Below are 25,470 nucleotides of genomic sequence, written 5' to 3'. Positions count from 1 at the left end.
GCACTGTCCCTCGGGCATCGTTTATTTTCTGCCCTGGATTCAGCAACGTCCTAATGCAAGACTTGGCTCCCATATTAAAATAAAAACACAATCTCTACCACTTGCTGTTCTGTAGTGATTTCTCTGGCCATAAATCTCCTGGTAACTGTGGAACAATTCCATTCACACACGTGTTCACAACTCCTTTTTCCATTATGGCAATTCCAGATTAGATCCATATAAGCCAGCGTTTTTGACTGCAGATCCTCTAATTTTCACAATGCCTTTCTGGCACCTGTTTGTGTGGGAGAGGCTACAGAAAGTGGCTTTTGATGAAAATTGTCAGAATTCCAATGGACATTTTTCCATTTGGGGAGTGGGGGGATTCATTGATGTGCATCTATAAACAACAGCAAACCAATCGGATTTCAGAAGCTACCCCAAGACATGTCATGTTCTGACAAACCAGTCCCAGAGATTAAAGTTTCCTCACAGTTCATGACTAATGACCTTCCCTCTCACCTGCAGCTCCTGGGACAAAGCCACAGCAGACCAAGAGCCTTGGCTGACACCTGCCCAAAGCCTCAGCAGGCACAGGGACAACAAGAAGGTACGTGGAGCTAAAGCACCCCTGCCCAGCAGTGACAGGAAATATTTCACAGGGCACAGAAACTCCCCTTCCCCTTCATCTCCCAGGCCACCACAAGTGCTGCTAAATACAGACATTTACATGGGGTTTTTGGAGAACCACGTGAAAATGTCAGCATTTGATTCTTTGGCTGTACTTGCTTATTTCTGCTCCATATAAGCTAAATCCCTCAACCTTTTAAATCATTTAGATTCTTGTTAAAAACTAATTGATTAATCTTTAATGAGTTAGTATTATCTATGGACAATGGAATTATTAGATTTTCACATCAAATAGAGCACTAATAGATAAATTTCAAAGATATGTTTACTTGCAAAAGTAAATCTGTTCACATTTAAAGATTACAGAAATTCTTGATAAACATCAGTGGAGAGAAATCAATCTGCCTTCACTTTAAATATGACAGCCAGGTGAAAATAAAACAATTCTGCTTGATAACTTGTCACAGTTACAAGAGTGTACACTCCAACCAGCACTTATGTAAATCAAATTCTTACTTCTCCACTAAAAAAACTTGCTGGATTTTTTTCTTTTTCTTGATTTCTGCTTTTCTACTCACAGGATTTTTTCTACTATTATTTTAGTCTCATATGAAATAGTATTTAATGAGAACATATTAGTATTTTATTTCACAATGTCTTCACAGTTTAATTTTTTAATTTGGAAATTTAAGGCCCGATTCTGTTCTTAGTCCTACCAAGATAAATCAGGGACAACTTCACTGAAGTTGATGAACTCACAACCACATCAATGAAATCAGAGTTTTAAATATGCCACAAACATACTCAACACTCAGGCACAGGGTCCAATAACTCAGAATAACTGAAGCAATTCACCTTAGAAGAAAACAGATGATGGATCTCTGTACACTGAATTTGGCAGCTATCTCCACTCTAATTTATATTCAGATTATTATTTCCAAATAGATCAGTGATATCACAACAGCCACAATATGCTCTCAAAACTCCACTGCTCCCAAGAACAGAAAGTAGAACTCCTCTGCAACAGAAGTAAAAATGGAAGGTTTCTCTGTGGCCTCTGTTTAGCTGCTTTTTGCCAGTCTTTTGTAAAGATCTAACAAGTGACAGATGAAATATTCTCTTATTTTTAATTAGCACTGCTACATGATAACTTCACTATTAGCGATTTTTTGGATTAGAAGCTTTTCATAAAAGGATCATTTTGGTTGCTCATACTGCATTGGTGTGCAGTGGCACCCCCAATTCTCACTGGCATTACAGGACATGAATTTATGGTAACTCACAAGCAAACAACTCACACCACAGCCAGTAATGCAAAAGGAAAGGAGGGTTTAACATGACCATGGTGAAATATAATTATGATAAAAATGTATCATCACAAAGTGATATAACTTAACTCAAGGTTGAGATGATTAAAAACCAGAGAAATACAAGACCTGCCAACACTCAGTGCCTCTATTGGAGGTAGGAGAAATGAAAAGACAAAGAAAACCCCAAAAAGCAGTTAATGAAGTATTCCTTCTCAAGGTCCTGGTCAGTCTGAGGAGCCCCCTGCAGCAGGACAATGACCAATAGAGTAGAGGGTGGCTCTATGGGAGAGGTTAGAGAAGGACATTAAATTATTGATATATTTTAGTGCTTAGAGGCCATTGCACAGAGTTATCCAGGCTCAGACAGGGAAAATGCCAGCCAGGAGCCATCTCTGCTCCCCTTAAGGCCCAGCCAGGAGCCATCTCTGCTCCCCTCCATCTCTGCTCTCCTCAGGCCCAGCCAGGAGCCATCTTTGCTCCTCTCAGGCCCAGCCCTGCAGCTCCTGCTTAGCCCATTGCTCAAGTACTCCCTGACAATAAACCCCCACCATGGATTGCTGCAAAGAAAATTCAATCCATGGCACCACCACAGCTGGAGTACAGCTCTTGCAGAGAGCCCAGGCTGTGACATGCAGAGAGGGACACTCCTGTGCCAGCCATGCTATCTCCTGAACTGGGATCCTACAGACACACAATGGATGGGTTAACAGCCTCACAGGCATGGAACAACAGCAGAGCTGCCAGGAGGGAATCATCAGGATTGGTGGAATGGGATGAATGAATGAATGAGGGATGGGGTCCTGCCCTGCCAGGGAGAGGTTTATGTAGTGGGAAGGCTGGAAGGTGGAAGGGAATGTCACCATCAGGTCTGGGTGGGAGGTAAAATGGTGGTGGCAGGAGATGCTGGTACCTGGTCGGAAGCAAAAGGTTCCAAGCTTGCAGTAAGGACAACATGTGGCAGGAGAGTGGGGACAGAAGTTTTTACTCTTCTTTCACATCTGTGTGGCAGAAAAAAACAATCACAAAGGTAAGGGCCTGACAAGTAGGGGTGGGCAAGCAGCTGAGATTCACTGGTGTAGAGAACAACAGCCAAAATTAAACAGCCCATTTCCAGGCACAGTCCTCAGATGTGACAAAGTTGTACATGCTTCTCATCCTATTTTTGCTGCTTCTGAACATTCCTGGCAGCTTCCAGAGGTGGCTGCAGAACCCTATCCAATCTTTTCCTTGCTAGTGACTCTTCTTTCACTTACAACCACCTCCTGCTCCCTCCTCTGCTGGGCACACATTTTTAATCCAACTCTCAGGAAATAAACCATCTTTTTATTTATTTCCCACTGCAAAGTTCCACCCATTTTTTGCCAGACTGGTTATATTTTCCTTTTATTATTTAGGATTTACAGTTTGTCCTGTACACAGTCTTTGGGAAACACATATCAAACTGCAGCAGATCAATAATTCATTTGACCGACAAAAAAAAAAAGAAAAAAAAAATCCCGCAGGCTCCCTCTGAATCCTAACTATGCATGGACAGATGCCAAATCAACCTCCTGATCCAGAGCCACTCAGAGCTCTGTTCTCTGGAAGCAGGCTCCCAAAGAATGTGTTTCCAGGCATAGGTGTTTATATTCCTGCACATCCTTCCTCACAAAATGAGCCCTGCACATATTTTAGCCAGCAGAACAGGAAAAATGGCCAAGCACTGAGCTGTGGTTTTAATAGCACAGAGCAGCTCTGCTGGAGCACAAGGGTTGCAGGGCTTTCCCTGCCATCAGCCCTGCACAAACCCAGAGCCCAGCTCAAGGAGCACAGGTTGCAACAACCCCGTGGAGAGAAGCCTGCCCAAAGTCCCCACTGCAGTGGGAAGCAGCTTTTACTACTGCAGATGTAGGATCAGTCCCGCACAGACCTCAGTGGGGTCTCCACCATCCAGAGATGGCAACACTGCTCAGAGTTACTGTGAAACACTGGGAGAAGGGAGAGGACTCAGCCTGGAATCGATGGCAAACACAAATATATGCTGGAGGGAATTCAGCATAGACACTTCATACTCTTATGTTCATCAATGATAGCAAATTAAAACTGGGCTTACGCACTCAATGCACAGGACTGGAGTATTTAAAAGGACCTCAATATGTTAAGTGCAGTAAATCTCCAGAGAAATTAGGTATTGACTGCATGCCTCAGTGAGGAGAAAATCTACAAAAATCCATAGGAGGCATTGATCCAAATATTACTTTTTAACACTAACTATGTAACAACTTTTTAAATGTACACTGAGTACAGATATAATTCTCCTTAATTATCAATCAACAAGCCAAAATGCAATACTGTTTATACAGGCAGGTCTTTAAAAATGAATACAGTGAGTACAGGCTAAAACCAACGATGCAGTTGTGCTCTGAGAAATCTGCATCAGAATAAAAAGGGTTTCAATTTCAAATACCCACATGCTGGTTGGGATGGGATCCTGCCACAAATCCAGGGCTGGATCCTGTGGCAGAGGCCAGGCTGGGCCCTACTTGGTTCCAGGAGAACTCCAAACACAGCTCAAGGATGCAGCTGCCACAGGAGCAGCACATCCCACTCGGCCTTACCAGAGGCTGTCAGAAGAACACAGAGCAATCCCAACAGCCCAAAGTGTTTCCCTGCAGTGGCCACTGGTAGGAACCTTTCTGGATCTCAGTGGACTGCACAACTCTGCACCTGGTGAGCTCCACAGAGATCCTGGCAATAATTAAACTCTCCATTCAACCACGGAAACTCTGTGGGAAACTGGGAAGGGAATGCATTTGACTGGCTCTGTGCAAGGAGGGTATCAGCTCCAAGTATTGCCAAGAACTACAAATTCCTAATTTTGTTAAAGCTCCAGCAGGTCCCTCAACTCACTGCATGTATTCAGTAGTTGCTTCATGAACAAGTCAAAATGTTCTCATTTGTCTGGCTCAATGCAGCCACTGATGCTGTTCAGGGGGGCTGAGATATTTATGTTGCTACACACATGCAGGAAACACTCTCTGTAAAATAGCATTTAAAAACTAGAGTGATATTCCTGGAACACTAAAATAACTTAGTATCCCACTCTGAAAAGCTGGGTGACACCACAATGAAGGCTTTAAAGACCTTTCAGAACACCCCACCTCACTCTGCACAGGAGACTGTGCCAATCACGTGGGGAATCCAGGAGATTGCTGAGCGAAGCCCTTTCCCCAGCTGCTGGAAGTCTTTCAGAATCCTGAGACATCTCTGTGCCCCTCAGCCTCACACCAAGAGAGCAGAAACCCATGGCTATGTTCTGCCACTCTGGAAGTTTGATCTTAATGGATTCAGGCTGTTTGTCATGGTTTAACCCCAGCCACCAGTTAAAGCATCACACAACCATTCACCCCTTGCCCCTCCCTGGAGGGACAAGAAGAAGCAAGGAAAAAAGTTAAAATCCATGGGTTAACAACAGTTTAATAGTTTAAATAAAATTTAAAAAATAATAATAGTAATGAAAAGGAAGGTAAGGAAAGGAACAAACCCCTGACAGGTAAGTGATGCTCACCTGAGCAGCGACTGACCCCTCAAATTATCTTTCTGAATATTTTGTTTTGTGGAATCCTCTGGTTCTAATCAATTCCATCATGACTTTAGCTCTTTGAGGTTATCTAAGACACAGATTGCAAAACACTTCCTGTCCACACTTTTTGTCACACAAGTCTGTAAAATTTCCCTGCACTTTAAAATAAAAGGAATTATCTGTGCTGTAATCACATACCCATGCACAAACACTAAAAACTGGCTGCTGTAACTATCCCACAGCCAAATCCCCAATATTCCAGCTTCTACCTACTCTTCAAAGAGCATCCACATCAAATACCAGTGCACAGGCACACCACTCACACCACCAGGCAAAGCAGGCAGAGTCAGGTCTCCAGAAAAAAACCCTGCATGCTTGGGAAGGCCAGAAGAGTCCAAACCAGATGCTCTTCTCACCACAAAATATTTTCTAGCAGGTGAAATGGTGCAGCTGCCTTAGCAGGAAATACTTGCCAGTCTTATTTCATTTTTCCTAATGACCAGAGTTAAACGACTGCAGGTTTTAACAGCTCCAGCAAATTATCAAGACCCTCTACATTACATGGTCAATGGTCCTTTTAATAGAAAAAGCAATAATATACAGTTGTTTGTGCCAACTAAAACTCGTTAGAAAGTATTAGTTTAAGGTAACAGTTCAGCAGCTATTAACAAGCAGCAATTCCTGCAGTTATCACTGGTGACACTGATGCTCACCACGCTGGCAGCAGCAACCCATCCCTCCTGCTCGAGATGATCTTGGGGGTGAAGGAGGGGAAAGGGGAAAGAAAAGTTAACAAAAACACTCTTTTGTAGCAAGAGTCAAAGTTTTTTCAATAATCACCATTTTTTTCACTAGCATAACATTAGAATTGACTTTTTGTCTTGCTGACATAGCAACTAAGAAAGTTGTGTTGCATTGACCATATTGATTGTGAACAATGCAGCCATCAGTGGGACTTTACACCATATATTTTCAATATTGACCTCCCAGTCCCTTTTCCATGGCTCTATGGGTCTGCTATTGGATTTGGACTGCAGTGTAATAAACAGCTAAGGTTTAATTAATGGTAAATGAATACAAGACATAGGTTATGACTTTAACTAATTAGGGAATTGTTGAATTAAGTCTGCCTTGGAATGCAAGGCAGTACAATCAATATCCAATAAAAGGACTATGTATGTAATTTACCTGCAAATGTGTTTCCAATACCATCAAAGTGAGTTTAAATAAGTAAGATATATGAAAGGCTACTGGAAAAAGATTTCAAAAAGTTAACACTTTATGGCTTCAAAAAAGGTTTTTCTCCTTGCAGAAGGAATGTCATCTTGAAACACCCTCCCATAACACAGATGGTGACACTCAGACACAGCTCTCCCTTAAGGACAGACTCCAAAGCCTTTTCCTTGACAATGCAGCATTAGCAAATCCTGCCTCTGCAGGGCACAGCAAGCACAAACCAGTGCTCCCAACATGAACCAATTAAGTTTGATGTTGAGCTCTTCTCAGGTGTCCTGGGCTGCTCCAGAGCTGGGTGTGCAGAGCCTCTCAGGGCTCCTTCCCTTGGGAAGCATTCCCAGGCACACGAGGAGGTCACCACATGAGGGGCTGAGCAATCCCCAACTCTGCTGCTCCTGTGTACAGCAGCTCTCACAGCCTGATTACTCATTCTATAATCACTCATCTGAAATAAAAAAAAAAGAAACCTACCTACTCCCTTGTGGGCATCTATGCTGGTAAACTCTATTGTCCCATTATGGCCCTTCCTAGGATTTTCCTGATACTGTTTGTGGTTCCCATTGGGACAATATCTGTAGGAAAGTCCATAATCTGCAAGATAAACCTGGAAGACATGAACAGACAAATGAATAATGCTTTTGTCCTTTCAAAGTATAACCTTTATAATTAAGTCTTAAGCAACTGATAGGTTAAGGACAGCCTTAGATCTAAATTTTATTAAACCAAATGGTGCCTCAGGATAAAATATGTACAACTGGGGGCTATAACAGCTGCCCTCCCCATTTAAATCCTTCCACTACTACACTCTTATCTTCTTTCAGAGTCGAGCAGGATTTCAGTCATTTCATTTTGTTCCTGAGCTTTCTGCTCTCCAGGTGGGCATCCAGACATCATAAACTGCAATATGCCTTTTATGCAGCCTCATGTTGCTTATGGGACCCCTTCCTCCCCTGACTTAGGCAGGCACACACACTTCCCCCAGTTTGGGTTTTACAGCAGCTGAGACTCTTCAAATTCAACTCTACTGAAGCAAATACATGGAGTTAAATCAATATAAGGGGAAAAAAATGGGCCCAAATTGTGCATACTTCAATAGTGCCACATTCACCATTGCATCCACGGATTTTTGGGGCAAAAGCTGAAAATCATCTGAAGGCAGAGAGATCACTTCTACTAAATCTTATTATATGATAAAGAAAAATATCTTATCCAAACCTTAGTTTCCTCTTTAGCTACAAAACAGTTTATCCTAAAAAAGTCTAAAATAAACTTTTCTGGCACTCACTTGCCATTTAATTATGTCACTCCCGATAAAGGCAAAAACAAACAAACAAAAAAGCCTCAAGAAAACTTAACACATCACTTTGTAGCACATTCTGTTCAACTACTGATTCCTGTTTGTGCTCCAGGCAGCCTTAAATCCTGGGATTGCTGGTCTCTTGGTTTTACTGTTTCTGCTGCAGGATCTGAGCTTATCTGGAGCGTGTAAGGCAGGTTGCAGCACTCCCTTCCTGCAGGGGGGTGGCTTTTAAGATTATTGATGATGTTTCTCACCTGACAGCCCAGCCAAACTGGGATACAAGATGAAAGACCAGAGGCATGGATGGCTACAAAATCTGGGACGGGGCATCAGCTTGGTTGGGCTGACAGATTTGATTTTTTCCTGCATCCATTCTCCAGCAGATTCCTGATGCTCTGGTGCTGCCCCAACTGAGCTCACAGTCAGAGAACTCACTCAAACTACCCTGAACACCAAATTTTGTGAGTTTTCTGCATGCTTTGTGGGCTGGGAAGGAGAGAGGAGCCTAGAAGGTGCATTCTTCCCTGATTCAGTGGTGTGCTTTGGATTTTGCTGGACTGCAGGTTTCTGACATGGACAATTTAAAAATTAAGGCTATGTCTCTCATTAAGATAAAATTTCAACTCTTAGAGAAGAAAATCCACCCACAGCACCTCTGGCAGCTCTGGTTTGGGCTGGGCATGTCAGCTTATGTGACAACCCAGCCTTAGTGATCTTTACAACTATACCAACAACAGGCCATCCAGAAAGCACACAAATATTTGCTAGTCAAACTTGAAGCATGTAAAAAAACCCCCCCCATTTATCCTACCACAGTAACTATGTTCTTTTTTCTTTTTAAGGCAGCTCCATTAATGCAGCACATTTTTAACCAATGGATTTGCTTAAAATACCTTCAGTAGCCATACCTGCAGAGCTATGCTGAGAACCTGCTGGAAGTGAGAAGTAATTTTAAGTTATCCTGCATTAACTGATGATGGAAAAATCTGGAAATAAAGAAGCAAGTGCAGGGTGATCCTGACATCTGATCACAGCAGTTCTCCTCAAAAGTTGGCCAGGTGTGTACCAGTTCAGATTGTTTCTAGCTGGCCATTTATCACTTCTATAATTTTCACATCAGATTTTTTCCACAAACATGGCAGCCTCTCGAGGCAAAGCTTCTTGGCCACCAACAAAAATCAATCCCCCTCAGCTTGTACAAATCCAGCAAGGCACTGTTACAACCTTGCCACAACCATTATCAGAAAGGCTGTGTTATTTTAAATTACCATTAATTTCATTTTATCAATTCTCATTATAACCCTTTCATCATTAAAAAGATATACAGTTCTTTATAGCTAGTTGTCACTTTTTGATAATGTAATACTGCATGCCCTTCCAAATTTTCTCAGAACATGGTAGCTCATTTAGAGTTTATAGTTGTTGTGGATTTTTTAAGGGTATAGGGAAGGGGAAAAGCAGATGAGTATTAAAGAACACTGAGAAAAATTAAGGCAGTTTTAGTACGTCCTTCAATACCATAAATATTTTTTTATCCGCATGCTTTTTTGGGAACAAAAAACCAAGTAAGAACAAAACAAAGCAGAGCAATCAAGACAAACAAGATACTGGAGTAAGAAAAGGTACCATGGATGATGAAGGTGCAGCAGGGACATAAGCCCAGAAGAGCTGGATTTAGCTGTGGTACACTGTACACTCCTTACCACTCACTTATTTTAACTCTGTTTTTAATTCAGGTTTCTCTTCTTTTCACTTCTGAGTCTGCACCAGGCTCTGCAGCACTCAGCATGGTCTGCTATTAACAGATTTTTGTTACAAACCATGAGCCAGATTTCTAAACTCTACACCTTTAATTTCATGCACACATAAACAAGCCCATCTTGGTCAAGTGAATTATCACAGGCACAAATAATTATTTGTGAGCACAAGCAGCCAGCCACAGTGCCCTCTTTGTGCATGACTCACTCACAGTTCTTGGTGTCTGAAGTGCTAAAGATCTGCTAAACATCCACAATTCTTACAATTTGTACATGTGATGAGATTTCATTGCACTGAGCTGGGTATTAGAGCCTGGCCCTTTGGATTCTCCCTTTATCTTTAAAGGACAGAGCAGGAGATTCATTGCTGGAAGGATGGCAGTGGTTTTCTCTGTGCATTTCCATTCCTAGGTTTACATCATGCCTGTAAATAATTAAGTAGATACCTACTAATAAGAGGCAGATTGGCTGCTAATGGCCAGAGTGCTGTCGGGTTCAGTTGGACACTGGACTACAAAAAGGGTCAAGGCAGACTGAGACCCATTTTGGGACAGGAAGGATGAAGTTTGTGAACAGGACAGAAAGAACCTCTTTCACAAACTAACCATGGAAGGAGGAAAGCAATGGAGAGAGGGGAAGGGGCACAGGGCATCTCTGCCCTGAAGGAGAACAAAAAAGTTTTTAATTTTTCTCAATTCACCTGCACTTTAGCAAGTCTGTCCCAGTGGGCTAAAAAAGCAGGAATCACAACAATTCACTTCACAATGAAAAACAACTTCAAGTCAGAATTGCTTTCATGCAACTTTTCCCCATTAGATCAATGCATGATTTCTGCATCTTCTGAAACAATTTTGCATTATTCTGTCTCTGATAGTCAAGTCAGAGGTCTATAATGTAACTGTCTTGTCTAAGAAACACTTCAAATCAGGACTGAGCTGTAAATATTTAAACCCAGACTCGAGTCTGCAACATTGCAACATTTCTGCCCATAAAATCAATGGGGGAAAAAAAACCAAAACAAAACAAAAACACTGCAAGGTGTTTGTCTACAAGAACTGCTCCCCCAAACCTTATTTATTTAAAATGCAGGTTTTAAGCTCTTGTTTGCTGACCACTTGATAGTATCACCTTTTAAATGAGCACAATGGATTGAAATTTCTTTCAGAGTCTCTACCAATGCTGCTTGTTCTGCTTTACCATATGACCAGGACCAAGCACCAAATTTCCTTTAACTCTGCACAGCCCTGAGACTGTGCTTCACCTGTAATTGATAGGTCTGATGACTTCAAGTTTCCTTTGAGATGCAGGGGCTGTGCACTGCCCTCAGCCCATCACTGCTGCTCTGTCACTGCTGTGCAGCTCCGTGCTCAGAACCATTGACTGCAGAATTGATCCTGTGACCCAGAGCTCAGGGAATGGCCTCACTGCCTCCTCTGAGCACATCTGCAGCCCTTTGAGGCCACTCCACTGGGAGCCTCTCCCCATTTCTAACCATCATTTGGAGGTCACACAGTGACAGCACCTTTACTTTATTTGTTTCTCTGCTGTGCCACACAAAGTAGGGGATAGCAGTATGGATTTCACGTGCCCTTTCACAAAGGGGACTTTTATTTATTGGCTATGGTGTAAATTCACCAGGTTAATTTAAAGAACAGAGAGAGGCCAGCAGCAGGAAGTCTTAATACAGGAAGATTTTTTTCTGTCATTTAGTAATTGTTGATGTGTATTCTTACATGCAAATTTGTCACTGACTTTCTGCAGTTGCAAAAAAAGATAAGGTTTAGTATAAAGGTACAGCTGCTTTTTGAACAGAGATTTATCTCTCTTTACCACAACAGAATATGGAATTATATTTTGAATAGAGATATACTACTTTTAAGAGGTGAGTTTTGGTTTCTTCTAAAAACTTTTTTTAGTTCCAGAATTCTTACAATTAATTTTCTCTCAAAATCCTAGACCCTAAAGAGAAAGAACCCACTGGCATAAAATTCTTGAAAAACCTCCCCACAGAAATCAGGCAGTTTTATTATGCCAACACCCACTGGAGCTACAGAAACACTTGGGTGGAGTTTGCCACAGGCCAAATGCTCTCACTCACTATTTATGAGATTAGGTTGATCATTTTACCTTTAAAAAAAATACCAACCGAGACCCAGACAATGGAATTATTCACTGTGTTGGCAGAGAGAGAAAGGGGACACAAACACTTCACACATACAGGAATGAAAGTTTAACTCTTACCATAGAAATGCAAGCAAATATTGGAAATTCTCCTCATTAGCACTTCTGAACTAGAATGAGAACTTTTAAAAATGTTCTATAGAATAATTTCAGTGGAAGAGAAATGTTGCTGAAACAAAATTCTACAGCAAACCTCTCAGCATGCACACTTTGTACATGTTGAGTTAGGAGCCACTCAAACTGGAGCATCTGCTGATTTTTTATTTAATAAACCCTAAAAACTCTGTCCAGTAACTCACAAATACCTTATTTTTAACCTGTCAATGAATTTACTATCTTTAAAGCAAATTACAAGTACAGCACTATCTTCACACAAATAACACATGAAACAAATCAGAAAATCACCCAGCAATCTGCCCAATTCCAAGTCAGCTCCAAGCCTTAACATTTTATGATTACTGTAAGTGGACACTTCCAAAGTGATTGTGATGTGAAAAACAGCAGCATTTCTTGCTGTCATAAAAATACACAATAGCCAAGACAAAAGAAAAGTCGTTTGAGTTATGCTAATGGTTGCAGATAATTTTGGCTCTAAAGAGCCTCCTCCTCTGGATTCAGCAGAACACCCACCATAAACTGTGATTATGCACTGCCTGCTCCCACTGTATAAACCCAGGGTTGTCTTAAACAGCCATGCTGCTTTTCAAACGATGTCTTTCAGAAAGCTGACAAGTTAAATTTGACTCAGCCATTTAATTTGAAGCTTTTAAAAAGAGCAACTATACTCAAATGGTTCACCACAAATGGCAGTGAGCTGCTTTGCAAGATCTGTTTCTTTATCATGGCAACAGAAAAACCAACATTGAAAAAAGTATTGCTTACAGCTAATTGTATTTAAGTGAAGTTGGAGATGTCCTTTCTTCCTAAACTATTTTTTCTAATTAAGAAAGCATACTTAGATTTTATTACCTGAAGAATAAAAAAAACTTTAAAAAGATATAAGAAGAGCATGTAGAATATGAAAGGACCAAAAGATTTGTTTTAAAACATTTTACTCAAAGACTTCCATTTCAAGGCTGGCTTTAGAGCATTTGAGAGCAGCAACTTTAATCCTACTTACCTGTTCTATTCACTACAATGAGCAGGACAGGAAAATAAGGGCATGGAAACAATCCATGGCAATATCAGAAATCTAGAACTTCCAAAAATGAAAGTAGAATGGGCCACATCCTTAATCCCTACTAATATCCTTTAATTAGTATAATCTAGAGCAGCAATTAGGTCCTATAATTTATCCTCTTCATTAGTTTGCCCATCCACAGCAGTATCCCAGTCAGCAGAACACACAGGGATCAAAGCACAGCTTTGTCCTGCTTCCTTCTCAGCCCACAAGCCCCATAGAGCCACCCCCAGATCTGTTGTGAGGGGATGTGAATGTTCATGCATAAACTCCTTTTAATATGTGAATTGTGAAAGCAAAACATCTGCAGAACTTTTCAATGGTTATAAACACACAAGAGTAAAAGTGTAGATAAGTAAACAGACTCACCTCGTGTGGATTGCTGTAGCCCAGAAGAAGATTTGCTGCTTTGATGTCCCCATGGACATACTCATTTTCATGTATGTATTCCAAAGTATCCAGCTAGGAAAGAGTTCAGAAGAGAAGAGAGAACATCATCATCTTCTCCACTCTGCCCCAACCCTGCCACCAAAGTTTCTCACTTAGGGCAACCAAGGGTTACACAGGCTGAGCTGACAAATTTGGCTTGGACTGATGGCAGAGCATAAACAAGCCATACTTTGCATGAGCTATCCCTGTGTAACCTGAGTGCCAGCTTCTAAATCACAGAGCAAGAGTGAAACCAGCACTTGATAAACACCAGAGGAGATGCTGAGAACACCAAGCTCTCAGAAAGATCATAGTCCATCAGTTCTGAAGGTTTGGCATAAATGTGATCCTGCTAGTTATTACATGATCAGCACCTCATGTCACAGCCCCCTGCACCATCTCCTCACTGAGGCACAATAGCTCTAATTATTATTAAAAATCACATTTGCAATCACACAAAGGACAACTCAATCCTGACTTTTGGACAGTAGAACAAGTGTTACAAGTTTAACAATTATGTGACTATGAAAACCCTTCCATCTTTTTAAAAAATATATTATTTAGGTTAAAGGAATGCTTTGGATGCACCCAGTCTGAGAGTTCCTCTTCTCTAACTTTAACATTGCCTCTACTCCATTTACTATCCACCTGTGCTCAGCATAGCAGGATTTCACAACAAATCATGTTGTTACAAAGGAGCACATATGCAACTTTCTGTTGGAATGTGCCAGTCTACACCCACTTGAAAACAAAACTGCCATCTACAGTCTGGCCAAATCCTGGCCTGTGTGATCAGTGTGTTCAGCAAACACACTGAAGATTTGGCATTCAGGCATGCAATTGTGAACTTTGACAAATATGGATGTCTAATACAATTCCCTTCAGACACTGAAAAAAAATCAATACATGTTGAAACATGAGAATAGGCTTACACATCTCAGTCTAGACACACAGGTTGAAGTGGATGGTCTGTGTTTTAACCTATTAGAAAAAAAATCGGTTTGACCAAATTTCAGTCTTGATTTTCTACTGAATACCTTTTTTTTCCTAAAAACCCCAGAGAAATAAGAAAATACATAGCATTTACACATTTAATTCTAAACTCAGCAGCCACCTAAAGGAACTGCATTAGCAAGATAATTCTCTAGTTGAGCTCAGCAAATTTGAGACACAGCAATTTCCTCTCTCTGTGTGCGTACCATTCGTGCCCCAAGTTGCAGAACAATCTCCTTCCTAAACTTGCTTCCACAAGCTTCAAAGATTCTTTGAAGGTCTTGCCCCAGTCTCTCCATGACCATGAACCTGTAGCTATAAGGAAATATGGAAAAGGGAGGAATCCTTTAAGACAAGATTGCAAGTTTGTGGCAGATTGAAAGGACTAGATCTCCATTTTTTAAAATAGGTCATCACTCAAATTGAGGCTTAATTACCATTTAACTCATTACCTTTTTCCCTTGTACTCAGCCAGGCCTGATCCCCAAAAGACTGGAATTCCTAAACATCTTATTTTTTTGAGATCCATCCATTTTCTTACTGTAATAATAAGAACATAACATTGGGTTAAAGGCAGCTGAAAACTCCAGGTTTGGAGTGTTTTCTCTGTCCTAGGGCTGGTCTGACTCTGGAGTCCATTCCTTGGTGTGCACACAATAAATGTGGCCCTGCTCTGGCTGGCTGGCTTCTGTTCTCCCTTCTGACCACAAAGGACAAGGGCAACACCAAGTAACAAAACCTACAGCAATCCAGAATTAGCACAGCATCAGCTGAAACAAGCTGGTTTTCAATAAAGCAACAGTTCTTAACAGAAGCACTTAAACCCAAACTTGTCCTTACACCCACCTGAGTCAGAGCTGAGTCACACATTACTTACTATGCTCTTGTTTTGCAGCCCTCTGGTAGAACTTCAGCTCAGAAAACAAGGGGCCATTTTCAAGATATTCCTGTTGAGAAACAAATAAACTTGGTATCATAAAAGGCATTAAATAGACAACAGTTTCTTAAGAAAAGCATTTAAGAAATACCAAGAGAATGAAACCCCATTTTCCCCCCATCTCCCAGATTCCATGTCACCTGAAATTTAATTTCATTAAGCTAAAAAGAAAATTTGCATTTTCATAAACAACACTGATTCTTTCAGGTATTATTTAAGACACTATTTTCAGAAATATTGGAGATCAGCTGTGTTTGAGATCACAGTCTAACTTTCCTTACTAAACTGTTGAGGGGCTGTAATCAAGGAAAAGAAAACCCAGTCAAGGAAATACTGTGTGTCATGGAAATGCCAAATATATCCCCAAGCAGAGAAAAGATATAAAAAACCCAAGCACCAAAAACCACAAGCATGCAATAGAGACCCAATGCTGAAAATGAGGATAGATAATTAAGAGAAAGAACTGCATGCAAGTTAATAATTTAGAAGCGAGATCTGCACTTTACCACTTTAATGACATGCACTGCATCATCTTCTACAGGAACCTGAGTTTGAGGGGATGCTGCAAAGGAACAAAGAGATGGAGATCAATCTGTATGCAACAAAATATAATTGCAAATAAAGATTCTGCTAACACTGAGTCAGGCAAACAAAAATACACAACAAAAGATAGTCTGAATTCCTGCTTTTAAAGGTCAGAGCTTTGCCAAGTTCAAAGAAATATAAAACAAAACCAACACACACACAGAAGTTTTAATCAACAAGGAGAGAAGCAATTTTGAGGTATGTTTTCAGAAGTCTCCCCTGGATGTTAATTAAGGAGTAAGCAGGATGTCCTCAGTGCACGTTTGCACCACAATGAGCTGTTCCATTAGGACAGAGGCTGTTTAAGTCATTCCAGCCAACTGGAAAACCACTGTATTTGGTTGCTGTCAATCTACTGTCGTGACAAAGACACCACTTAGAAGTTCTGACCTACATTATGCCTCTAGACAGGATTGTCTGCTTTCCTCTACCACAAATTAATTTGGCCCTAGAACCTTGATTTCTATTCTGGCATTATTTAGACACTGGCCTAAGTTGGGGATAGCACAGCCACCACCTGCCTAAAGGGGAGCTGAGGGATTGTGCCTCTCAGTGCAAGTAGAGATTTCAAAACAATAATTGACCACATGTGCCAATTACAGCCCAGGAGACAGAACCTCTGTGCACAGACAATGCAATCCTATTTTCTTCTGACCCTGAGAGAACTATCAGCTCTCTCTGATACTACTGAAGCTGCATGGAGCTACACTGGGATTAAAATTTAATGAGACTAAATCATCTTTTAGAATCATCACTGAAAAAAAGGTAAAAAGAATACAGTTCCTAGGAAATAAGTGTCCCTTTCAAACTTCTGATAATGATCAAATACCAACAACAGTCCAGGTGTGAAACACTTCAACCATGAGCACACACAAAAATAGACCCCTTTCATCCACATAATAAAAATCAAGTAAACTTGGATCTAATCAAACCATCCAAGCCTACTTTTTTTGATGGTCAGGGCATAAAAATACTTTTACAATGAACAGACTCCTTCAGCTGCCATGTTCCTTCGATTCTGTTCAGCATCTGGGTTGAATCTGGCAGTGTGCACACCCCAAACACCCCACTGACACTCCCCCATGTGAATGCTGCTGTGCTAATAACACATTAAAGTTAAATAAAAATATTAAAACAATCCATAGACTCACACAAGTAACAGTCACATTCAGAACACACATTCAATCTACTAGAAGGGAAACTTTGTTCTTACCATACTGTTATACTGAAGTGGGAATTAAGGCACAGATGTTTATGTCTTTTATTTTTCTCCGCCACATATAGAATGTGTGCTAATAGAAGACATTAGTAAAAGGAGCACATCCCATATGTTTTCACTGCATTCAACAACATCACATTACCCAAACAGAATTTGATGTGCTCCCTTGACTGGCACACATCAGAAAAGAACCTGTGGATAAGAAAATGTAGCTCAATATCAAGTTACTCAACAGAGCTTTGATAGGTGTAGGCAGGTATCAAATTTAAATGTATTTGAAAGAGGCTGATCTAACTTCCCTGCAGACTTCTTGACATTTTATAAAGAGATGCCTCATTCATGGTAATCTGGAACAGAGTAACAGCTGTCAGGGTAATGAAGAAGAGCAATTAACAGGAGGCAGCCCAGCAAAAGGGCTTCACCCCCGTGGTTCTTACACTGTGCTGCCTTGGACACTTTTGGAGTCACACTGAAAGCACATCCTGAACGAAAATAAACCCAAACATACCTGGCAATGGTTACAAAGTGGAACGGGAGAAAAGTCAGAGCTCAACAAGATACTGACACAGGTGCCCCACAAAATGAGTTACTAAACTTGGACAATGCTGAGACAATCAGTCTCATCCATACAGATAAGCACAAGTTGTGTGTGTACCTTTAGTTACATCACTTTAATTACCCACTCAGATCTCAACCAGCACTACTCCAGACACAGCTCAGAAAAGAGACAGACTTTTTTTGTCCATAAATAAACACAAATGGTTTTTTAAAAATTGTCTCATTACTATGTATAGTTATTTAACAGACTGGAAAGGCTCCCAAGGTTTAACAAACAGTCTGATTACATACCTCATAGACCACCACCACATACTCTCCTGCGAGTTTAGCTCATAGTTAATTACTGTATCTCGTAATTAGCCATGTGCTAGCCTCGTTCTGTGTGGCAGCACATGGCTATTTATAATATTACAATCAGTTAAATGCTAGACTGCAGGACAGTGAGCAGAGACTCTGCAGGAGAGCAGTGCTGATAGGCAGGAGGTCTCTGATGGCAGATAAGCACTCACAGAGGGTACCAGGAGCACTATATGGTGAGATTGTGTGTAAAAAACCCCTTAAAATAGCATAACAAGTGTACAAGTTCCCAGTTTATGCTGCTTCTATCAGCCAGAGATGCACAACCCCTGATATTTGGAGAGGGGGGTGTGGATGCAGGCACACAACCCAAACCCAGTGCACAACTGGGAGCACTGGTGCAGGAGGCTGGGGCTGTTTTCACCTCATGCCAAGAGGAGTATCTCAAAATATTTGCAGAGAGCAAAGGGCACAGCTCTGCTTTCCCTTCCTCCCCTCCATCCCACAGTCACAGCTAGCACACAGCTTTAAAATGCCCTCTGAAATAAAGCAGAGCACAATTTCCAACTGCTGTGCCTACACAAAAACCTCACCTGGAATGAGCCCACATCCAGGATTCCCAAACAGCACAGCAGTTATAGCCTGATCATCCACTTTAACCATGAATTTCATCCCTTTTGTTGCCACATCCTTAATTAATGGCACTCTGGAAATGTTAACGAGCTATGGTAACAAAAGGGTGTTTGTGGCTGAACTGCCATTTCCTACAACCACACAGCACAATTGCAGCCTGACAGAGGAACGTGCCAGCTCCCTTTGCCAGTTCAAACGTGCTTGTTGTAGTTTTAGCAGTTAATTTGTGGCAGCCACATTTGGAATATGGTGAAATATTTTCAATGGCTCTCACAGAACCACTTTTGTTGACAAAGTTTACACAGTGGAAAAGAAAACAGCGTTGATTTGGCAGTTTGGAAAAACAGCCCCGCTCCTGTCCACAGCTGGTGTCTTTGCCACTGCTGGATATTTTGAGGATATATTTGTTTGGGAAACATGAATGAAAGTATTTTCAGAAGTTCTTTCGTTGCTACTATTTTATTTTTGCTTTGTTCTATTCATCAGCTAATCCTGAGGAGTGATATATGAGCTTAGTTTTTGCAGAAATCGAAATTAATCTCAAAAATATCACATTTTTGAAGTTACAGGCTACCTATAAAAAAGCTGGAAAAGTTCTGACCCTGTTTAAGCCAAGCCAAGAGCTGTTAAATTCAGTGGGTAAAAGCAGGGAAGGAGTGTTGCTCAGAGCACCTAATGACAAAAAAAGGATCCAAGTTGCAGCAATAGAATTACCAAAACCAAAATATACACAATAAAAAGCAGCATTTGCTATTAAACACAACTTCCTCTATTTCTTACATAGCTAAGCAAACAAAGCACATTGCCTCCCCCTCCCTGACACTGCAATATCCAATATTTCCAGAAACTGAAACATTCAGCACTTGAAGGGTGTTTACACCCCACTTTTAATGCAGCCCAAGGAAGATCTATTTATCTGTTACTTTACAGATGCAGCATCATTTCCTGGACAGACTCTTTGCTGAGCAGCATTTTTGATCAGGTTTTATTCCAGATTCTTATTCCAGGTAGCTTTAAGACTGAGGAGTTTCATACAAATTACAGACATAACCCTCCATAAGACCCATATTCCACAAGAGCAAACTAAACTGATTTTAGGACAAAACAAGTGTTCAACTGCTCAGCTGTTCTACAGAAACTCCAAATGCCACCAAGTCAAGAGCATTCAGTACTGGTAGGAAATTTCACTACATTTCTTACTCGTGTTTCTGTGAAACCTTAATCTTGACTCACCAGAGTTTTTGTATTCCACAGCAATGGAAGCCAATTGTTTGACTTTCAAAGTTAATTACTCCAAGCTGGAATAGGGATGACACATCCTTTAACCCCAGGCAGAAAAGCTTTGCATGGCCTGCTCTTACAGCACTCTCAGATGGGAGCCCAGGCCTCTAATATTTAAAACTTGATGCACAAACTGTTTTCTGGCAAGATCCTGCTGCAGCCCATCTGCTGGGCTGACATGGTGCCCACTCAGAAGATACAATGCCAGCTTCAGCAGGGTACAGGTGCCAAAGACAACTGAAGGAGTGCCCTCTGTGAGGCAACAGGTACCCGAGCTGTCCTCCAAAGCTCCTCCTACACCCCCCACTGAAAGTAAATAATAAATCAGAACTGCTCTCCTGACCTCCCAGCATTACTCAGCATATGGGAAAGGAATCCCTAGCACATGATGTGGCAGAACACTACAGTGTAACAGTAATGATCTGTGCAGGCTTTAGACCACTGTGCAAAAACTAATTACATTTTTTATGTTAAGACTTTCAGTTTACAGAGGACCAAAAAAAGAAAAAGAAAGAAGGAAGATTCCAGAGGAAGCACTCACCATCAAGAACTAGTAAAGTTAAGGAATATTTTCTCCTTGAGAGATGGTGCAGGTCAGTCAGCCCTAAGTAGCCTCTGAGTAGCAAAACCAGGCTAAATTTATGATTTAGCTTGCCTACAGAGTGCTTGCAGTATCTCTACTCTTACAGTTTAATATTAGTGACCCTTCCTGAAGTGGTGTTTGTCTACCAACAAATTCATTTTCACACTAAGAGTCACATCTGCAGGTACAATGTATTTTAATGTCTTGAAGTTGAGAAAAATCCATCCCTGCTAGTGCTTTGCTCTTCTTTCCATTGAGCTAATAAAAATCAGGCTGAATTTATTGTTTGGTATCATTTTACTGCATTTTTAATTAATTTGCTGCATTATTTTAATTTAGGCAACTGCTGAAGGACTTTGTTTCTCCAGAAGTAATTGCTAAAGCAGCTTCCCAAGCAAACCAAGGAATGAACTGTAGGACCAAGTGTGCTTCCATCCATGTTTCTCTTCCTTGACACAGGTACACCCCTGCTCACAATAACACAAATTATCCATGGAAATGAGTCTGAAACAGAAACAAACTCTTTCACACCCCAGCCTGAATGCCAGAGCACCAGTGTTAGATTGCACTATGACCCAAGTTTAAAAAAGCCAGGCCACACCAGACTCCTCCTTACCTCCACCAGCAGCAGGGCTCACTGTACTGCCAGCATGAAAAGAGAATGTTCATCCATTTAATCACTGTTTACTGTTCAGGAGGAAATTCTTTTCCCCTTCTTTGAAAATGTGAGGAAGAAAAACTCAAAATGAAAGGATAGTGCACTGGGTATACTTATCTCCAAGCAGGCTACAACCAAGGGATGACTTCATCAATACTTATTTTTCTGGGCTTCATAAAATTAAAGCACATTTACAATAAGTTCTGTCACAAAAGACACCACCTAACAAACATTTTGACATAAGTTGAAAAACACATTTCTATTTCTCAGAACCATCCCTTTCCATGAGAAAGAAGCCTGCAAGGAGATAGTGCTGGATGTAGCAAGCTTCACTGTGACAGAGGAATCTTAACAAAACATTGTGTGACCTTTCTGCATTTAAATTTTCAGTCCAAATTGTGCATTAATAGAGTGCTTGCAGCAGGACTAGAGAATGATTTATATAAAGATTGGTGTTAATTACTGGCTGTGATTAGAGAGATAAATGAGAGAATGTAAGGCTCCTCAGCTCTTGTTTCATTTTCCACTGCTCTCCACAGGGCTACAAACCAGTTGTGAGAACACCAATGTCACAGCCTTCCACAGGTGCTCTTCAATCTGCTCCCCTTATCAAAGGGATGACTGCCCTGAGAGCAAATCAGCACCAACAACACAAACATTTAGAAAGGATTGGAAAGGGTGAGAATAATCAGAAAACAAGGGAAAGCATTGGTGAGGCAGGGTAGAACTTGAAGATCCTGCTAACTTCCATGCACACAATTAGAAGTTCCAAAGCCCCACATTTGCATCCTAGGAATCAGGGTCAGTAAATGGCTTTCAGCAGCTTTGATTTAGTGAACAGAACCTTCTTCACAAAAAGCACCCCCAGTAAATAGATTTTGCAGAGATACCGTAAAATTTCTCAAGAACGTTTTTATAGATTAATGGAGTATGGAATATCTTTAATGGGAAATTAAGCTATAACAACCACATCAAAATCTTTACACTGCTCCTGTAAAAATACTTATTAAAAGATATAGCTGGCAAAGTTAACCTTTCCTTTCGTAAAAGGGCTGTGCTCTTCATACCTGGCAGGCAATCGAACCTCCTGTCTCCCCCCTCTCTACAGCTCCTTCAGGGTGAGCTTCACTCTCAAAGTCAGTGCTCCTCTCACACCTTGCTCTGGGTGTTCTAAAAACAGCTCTGAACAGTACAGAAAAGGGGGTGTCTCCAAGCATCTGTATCTTAATCACAAAAATTTGTCATCTACTTCACTCCCTCTGGTTACCAAAGCTGAATTTTACAGCATCAAGGCCCCAAAAAGCTGAGTGGTAAACTTTAATATAAACACATCAATCCAAAGATGGACACAAAAAGAGTGAGAGAAAGCTTCAGTGTCAATACTTAGGGATAAATGTCCATTTTCTCTTCAATTGATGAGCTACAAGGGGAACTGAGCCTTCAGCTCAGTGCTGCAGGTGGCACTCACTGTTCCTGCTGAAAGAAGGGATTAAATGAACACAAATACCATTACAAAAGTGGCAGCTGCATTCTCTCAGCCATGCTGTCACTTATAAAAAACCACAGAACAGTAATACCAAGAGTCCCTGATTGTATTCTCATTCTAATCCACTGACTGCTCTCCACCTCAGTTCAGTGGGAGCCAAAGTGCAACAAACACCTCAAGAAATCACCTTGGTGGGCTCTGTGATCAGGCAGAAAACTCAAACCTGAGTTCCTGCATGGAACTGTCTGAATCCCACAGGCTAAGCCACTCTGAAGGTCCAGTGTGATTTGGCTGCAGCAGGAAAAAGACAGAGCTAGATTCTGAGTGATTCAGGAGCACAGCATCACTGCTTTTACACATGGAGAGCTGCACCCACTACAAACTTGCTTTCACACTGCATTACCAGCTCCCTCACACCCTGTGAGGCTGTGGGAGGCTTCTGCAGGTTCCCATCTTCCTGTCCTTTGTCTTGGAATGGCCATTCCTAGAGACACCTCAAAGTCTATCTTCTCATGGTAACATCTCTCATGTGCCCAAAGCACAGAATCTCTCAGATGTAACCAACTAATGCTTCAAAGGTGGTCATAACAAGGTACTAAAAGAGGTAAATACTCTAACAAGTGCCCCACCCTTTGGCATCTCCCTCTGTTAGTTGAAACCCCTGACATTCCCACTGGTTCTGTCCACAGAGCAGTGAAGAACAGTATGAACTATTGAAATTCCAGAGGAAACCAAACCAGAAACTTCACCACAGGAACCTCCTGGATGTACTGCTACTGTATGTGTAGGGGATTTCTGCATAAAGGGAAGCTGGTTTGAGTGTAGGAGTGACTTGCTTATTAAGTTTTAGGCCTTAATATTCCAAATAGAGTTAATATTACTGTAACTTAAAAAGATCATGTTAGGCTTCAGGGACAATGCAGCAAAATGCTTCTAGGTGATTCTTTAGTGCTCCATAGAAGCTCAGCTTAGTTCCAAAGTGACACTGTGGACTAGTTTCTATACGTTGCCATGAAAATAAGAAAAACCAAACCACCCAAGCTCATAATACTGCCTGGAACACATGATTTGCTCTTTCACAGAGACCAGCAACAGTAACACCACACCCTCTGCAGTGACCCAGAATGCTTTACAGACTCCTTTCAGGACTATTCACTCCTCACAGAGCACAAACTGAAATGCAGCAGCTTCTTCTGAAGGAAACACAGAAATTTATCTAGGCCAGAGCAAACACAGAACCCCATTTCCACCTCTGGTGAAAAGATGAGAATTCAGAGGCAGCACCTAGCTAAGTATTGCTACTGATTCATCTCCTGGATGAAAACTAATTTACTCTTAGCCAGAAAGTAACACTACCAATAATCAGAAACTGAAAGAGGACTAGAGAGCATTAGGCTGGCATAAGGCCAAAACCTTGGCTAAGAAAAGTGCTTTTACTTTGAAAAGCATCACCTGGCAGTCTTTTTGGTGTCTTTGACACAGTGGCACCTTGGTTGCCCCACTCAAGATCCACAGAAAAGCACATTAGTAAGCAGCAAAATGAGCTGGACAGGCCATGGAGAAGACGCTGCATCATGAGCAGAATGGAACAGGAGAAACAGCTCAGAAAACAACACTGAACAAGGATCAACAAGAGCGTGTAAACCACGCTTTTTAAAGTTACCGCCTTTTCCAGTTCAAGAAGCTACAAAGCAATTTGCAAGTCATCCTCATAATTATCAGCAGTATTTTACCCAAATAGATCAGGCCAAATCCTCCCTGGCCGATCTGATTGCCCAGCCTCCACGTTTTTCCTTCGGTGTCTTTCAGGATCATGTCTTTAGGGAGCGGGACTGGCAGCTTTCCTCTGCCGGGACCTTTGGGCGGCATCGTACCTTGAGTGAGGCGGAAACGAAAGAGAAAGTTTGTTGACAAACCGCTGCCAGAAGGTTCAGTATCCCTCGATGCGCTCTGCCCGCCAGCGCGGAGCAGGGACAAGGGGCGAGCCTCGGCCCGCTCCCCTCACCCACCTCCACAGAGCCCCCTCGGCCTCCCCACGCCGCCGGCCGCAAGCTCCCCAGCCGGGCACTTCCGCAGCAGCAGCAGGCGGAGGAACGAATAGCGGGACGCCGTCTTCCCGCGGGGAATCCCGGGGCGGGGAAAGCCGCGGTGGGGATCGGGGCAGGGCCGGGACAGCCCCGGCCGGGCTGAGGGAGCCCCGCGGCCGCCGCCGCCCCCTCACGGCCCTCAGCGCGGCGGGGCGCGCGCCATGCCCGCCTCCCTCAGCCCCGCCCTGAGGGGCCGCCGCTCCCTCCGCGGGGAGATGGGACAGAAAAGTCGCTGTGTCCCGGGTGCTCCGGCTCCGGGGGCAGGGAGAAGGGAGAGAGAGGAGCAGGGATATTACGGAGAAGGAGGGAGATGGAGTAGGGAGATCATGAGGGACGGAGGAACAAGGGGGGGAGATGGTGCCCGCGAAGCTGCCTCAGCCCCAGGCGTTCCCGCTCGCAGCTCCTGAGGCTGCGCTTCGTGAGGGAGGAACTTTTAAAAGTTACTTTGTGCATGGAGGGGGTCAGAGATCAGACATTCTCCTGCCTGAAGTGAAAATCTCAGCTGATTCAGAGTGCAGCAGGCACTTCAGGAGGTGAAGCCAAATCGCAGAACTGCCATGGTGCCAGGCCTCCCTCAGGCCGCTGCGGT

The 25,470-nt window shown here is 42.1% G+C and overlaps 1 protein-coding gene across 4 annotated transcripts in view; it reads right to left on the bottom strand.

The window, feature by feature from the left end:
* VRK2 (VRK serine/threonine kinase 2) overlaps nt 1-24,982 on the bottom strand; it is a 34,170-nt gene extending 9,188 nt beyond the window's left edge. For all 4 annotated transcript variants that reach the window (XM_033056053.2, XM_033056055.1, XM_033056054.2 and 1 more), the window contains exons 1-8: nt 24,804-24,982; nt 24,528-24,668; nt 16,001-16,056; nt 15,435-15,504; nt 15,010-15,097; nt 14,764-14,872; nt 13,505-13,597; nt 7,189-7,321 (exon numbers count right to left, since the gene is read on the bottom strand). In XM_033056053.2, the coding sequence (XP_032911944.1) occupies nt 7,189-7,321; nt 13,505-13,597; nt 14,764-14,872; nt 15,010-15,097; nt 15,435-15,504; nt 16,001-16,056; nt 24,528-24,663 (685 nt within the window). In that variant the 5' untranslated portion in view covers nt 24,664-24,668; nt 24,804-24,982. The remainder of the gene's footprint in view (nt 1-7,188; nt 7,322-13,504; nt 13,598-14,763; nt 14,873-15,009; nt 15,098-15,434; nt 15,505-16,000; nt 16,057-24,527; nt 24,669-24,803) is intronic.
* Between the last annotated feature and the right edge of the window lie 488 nt (nt 24,983-25,470).

This window comes from Catharus ustulatus, chromosome 3 (genome assembly GCF_009819885.2).
Source record: "Catharus ustulatus isolate bCatUst1 chromosome 3, bCatUst1.pri.v2, whole genome shotgun sequence".
Lineage (NCBI taxonomy): Eukaryota > Metazoa > Chordata > Aves > Passeriformes > Turdidae > Catharus > Catharus ustulatus.
Note: the sequence above shows the minus strand (reverse complement) of the source record. Positions and strands in the feature narration are given on the sequence as shown.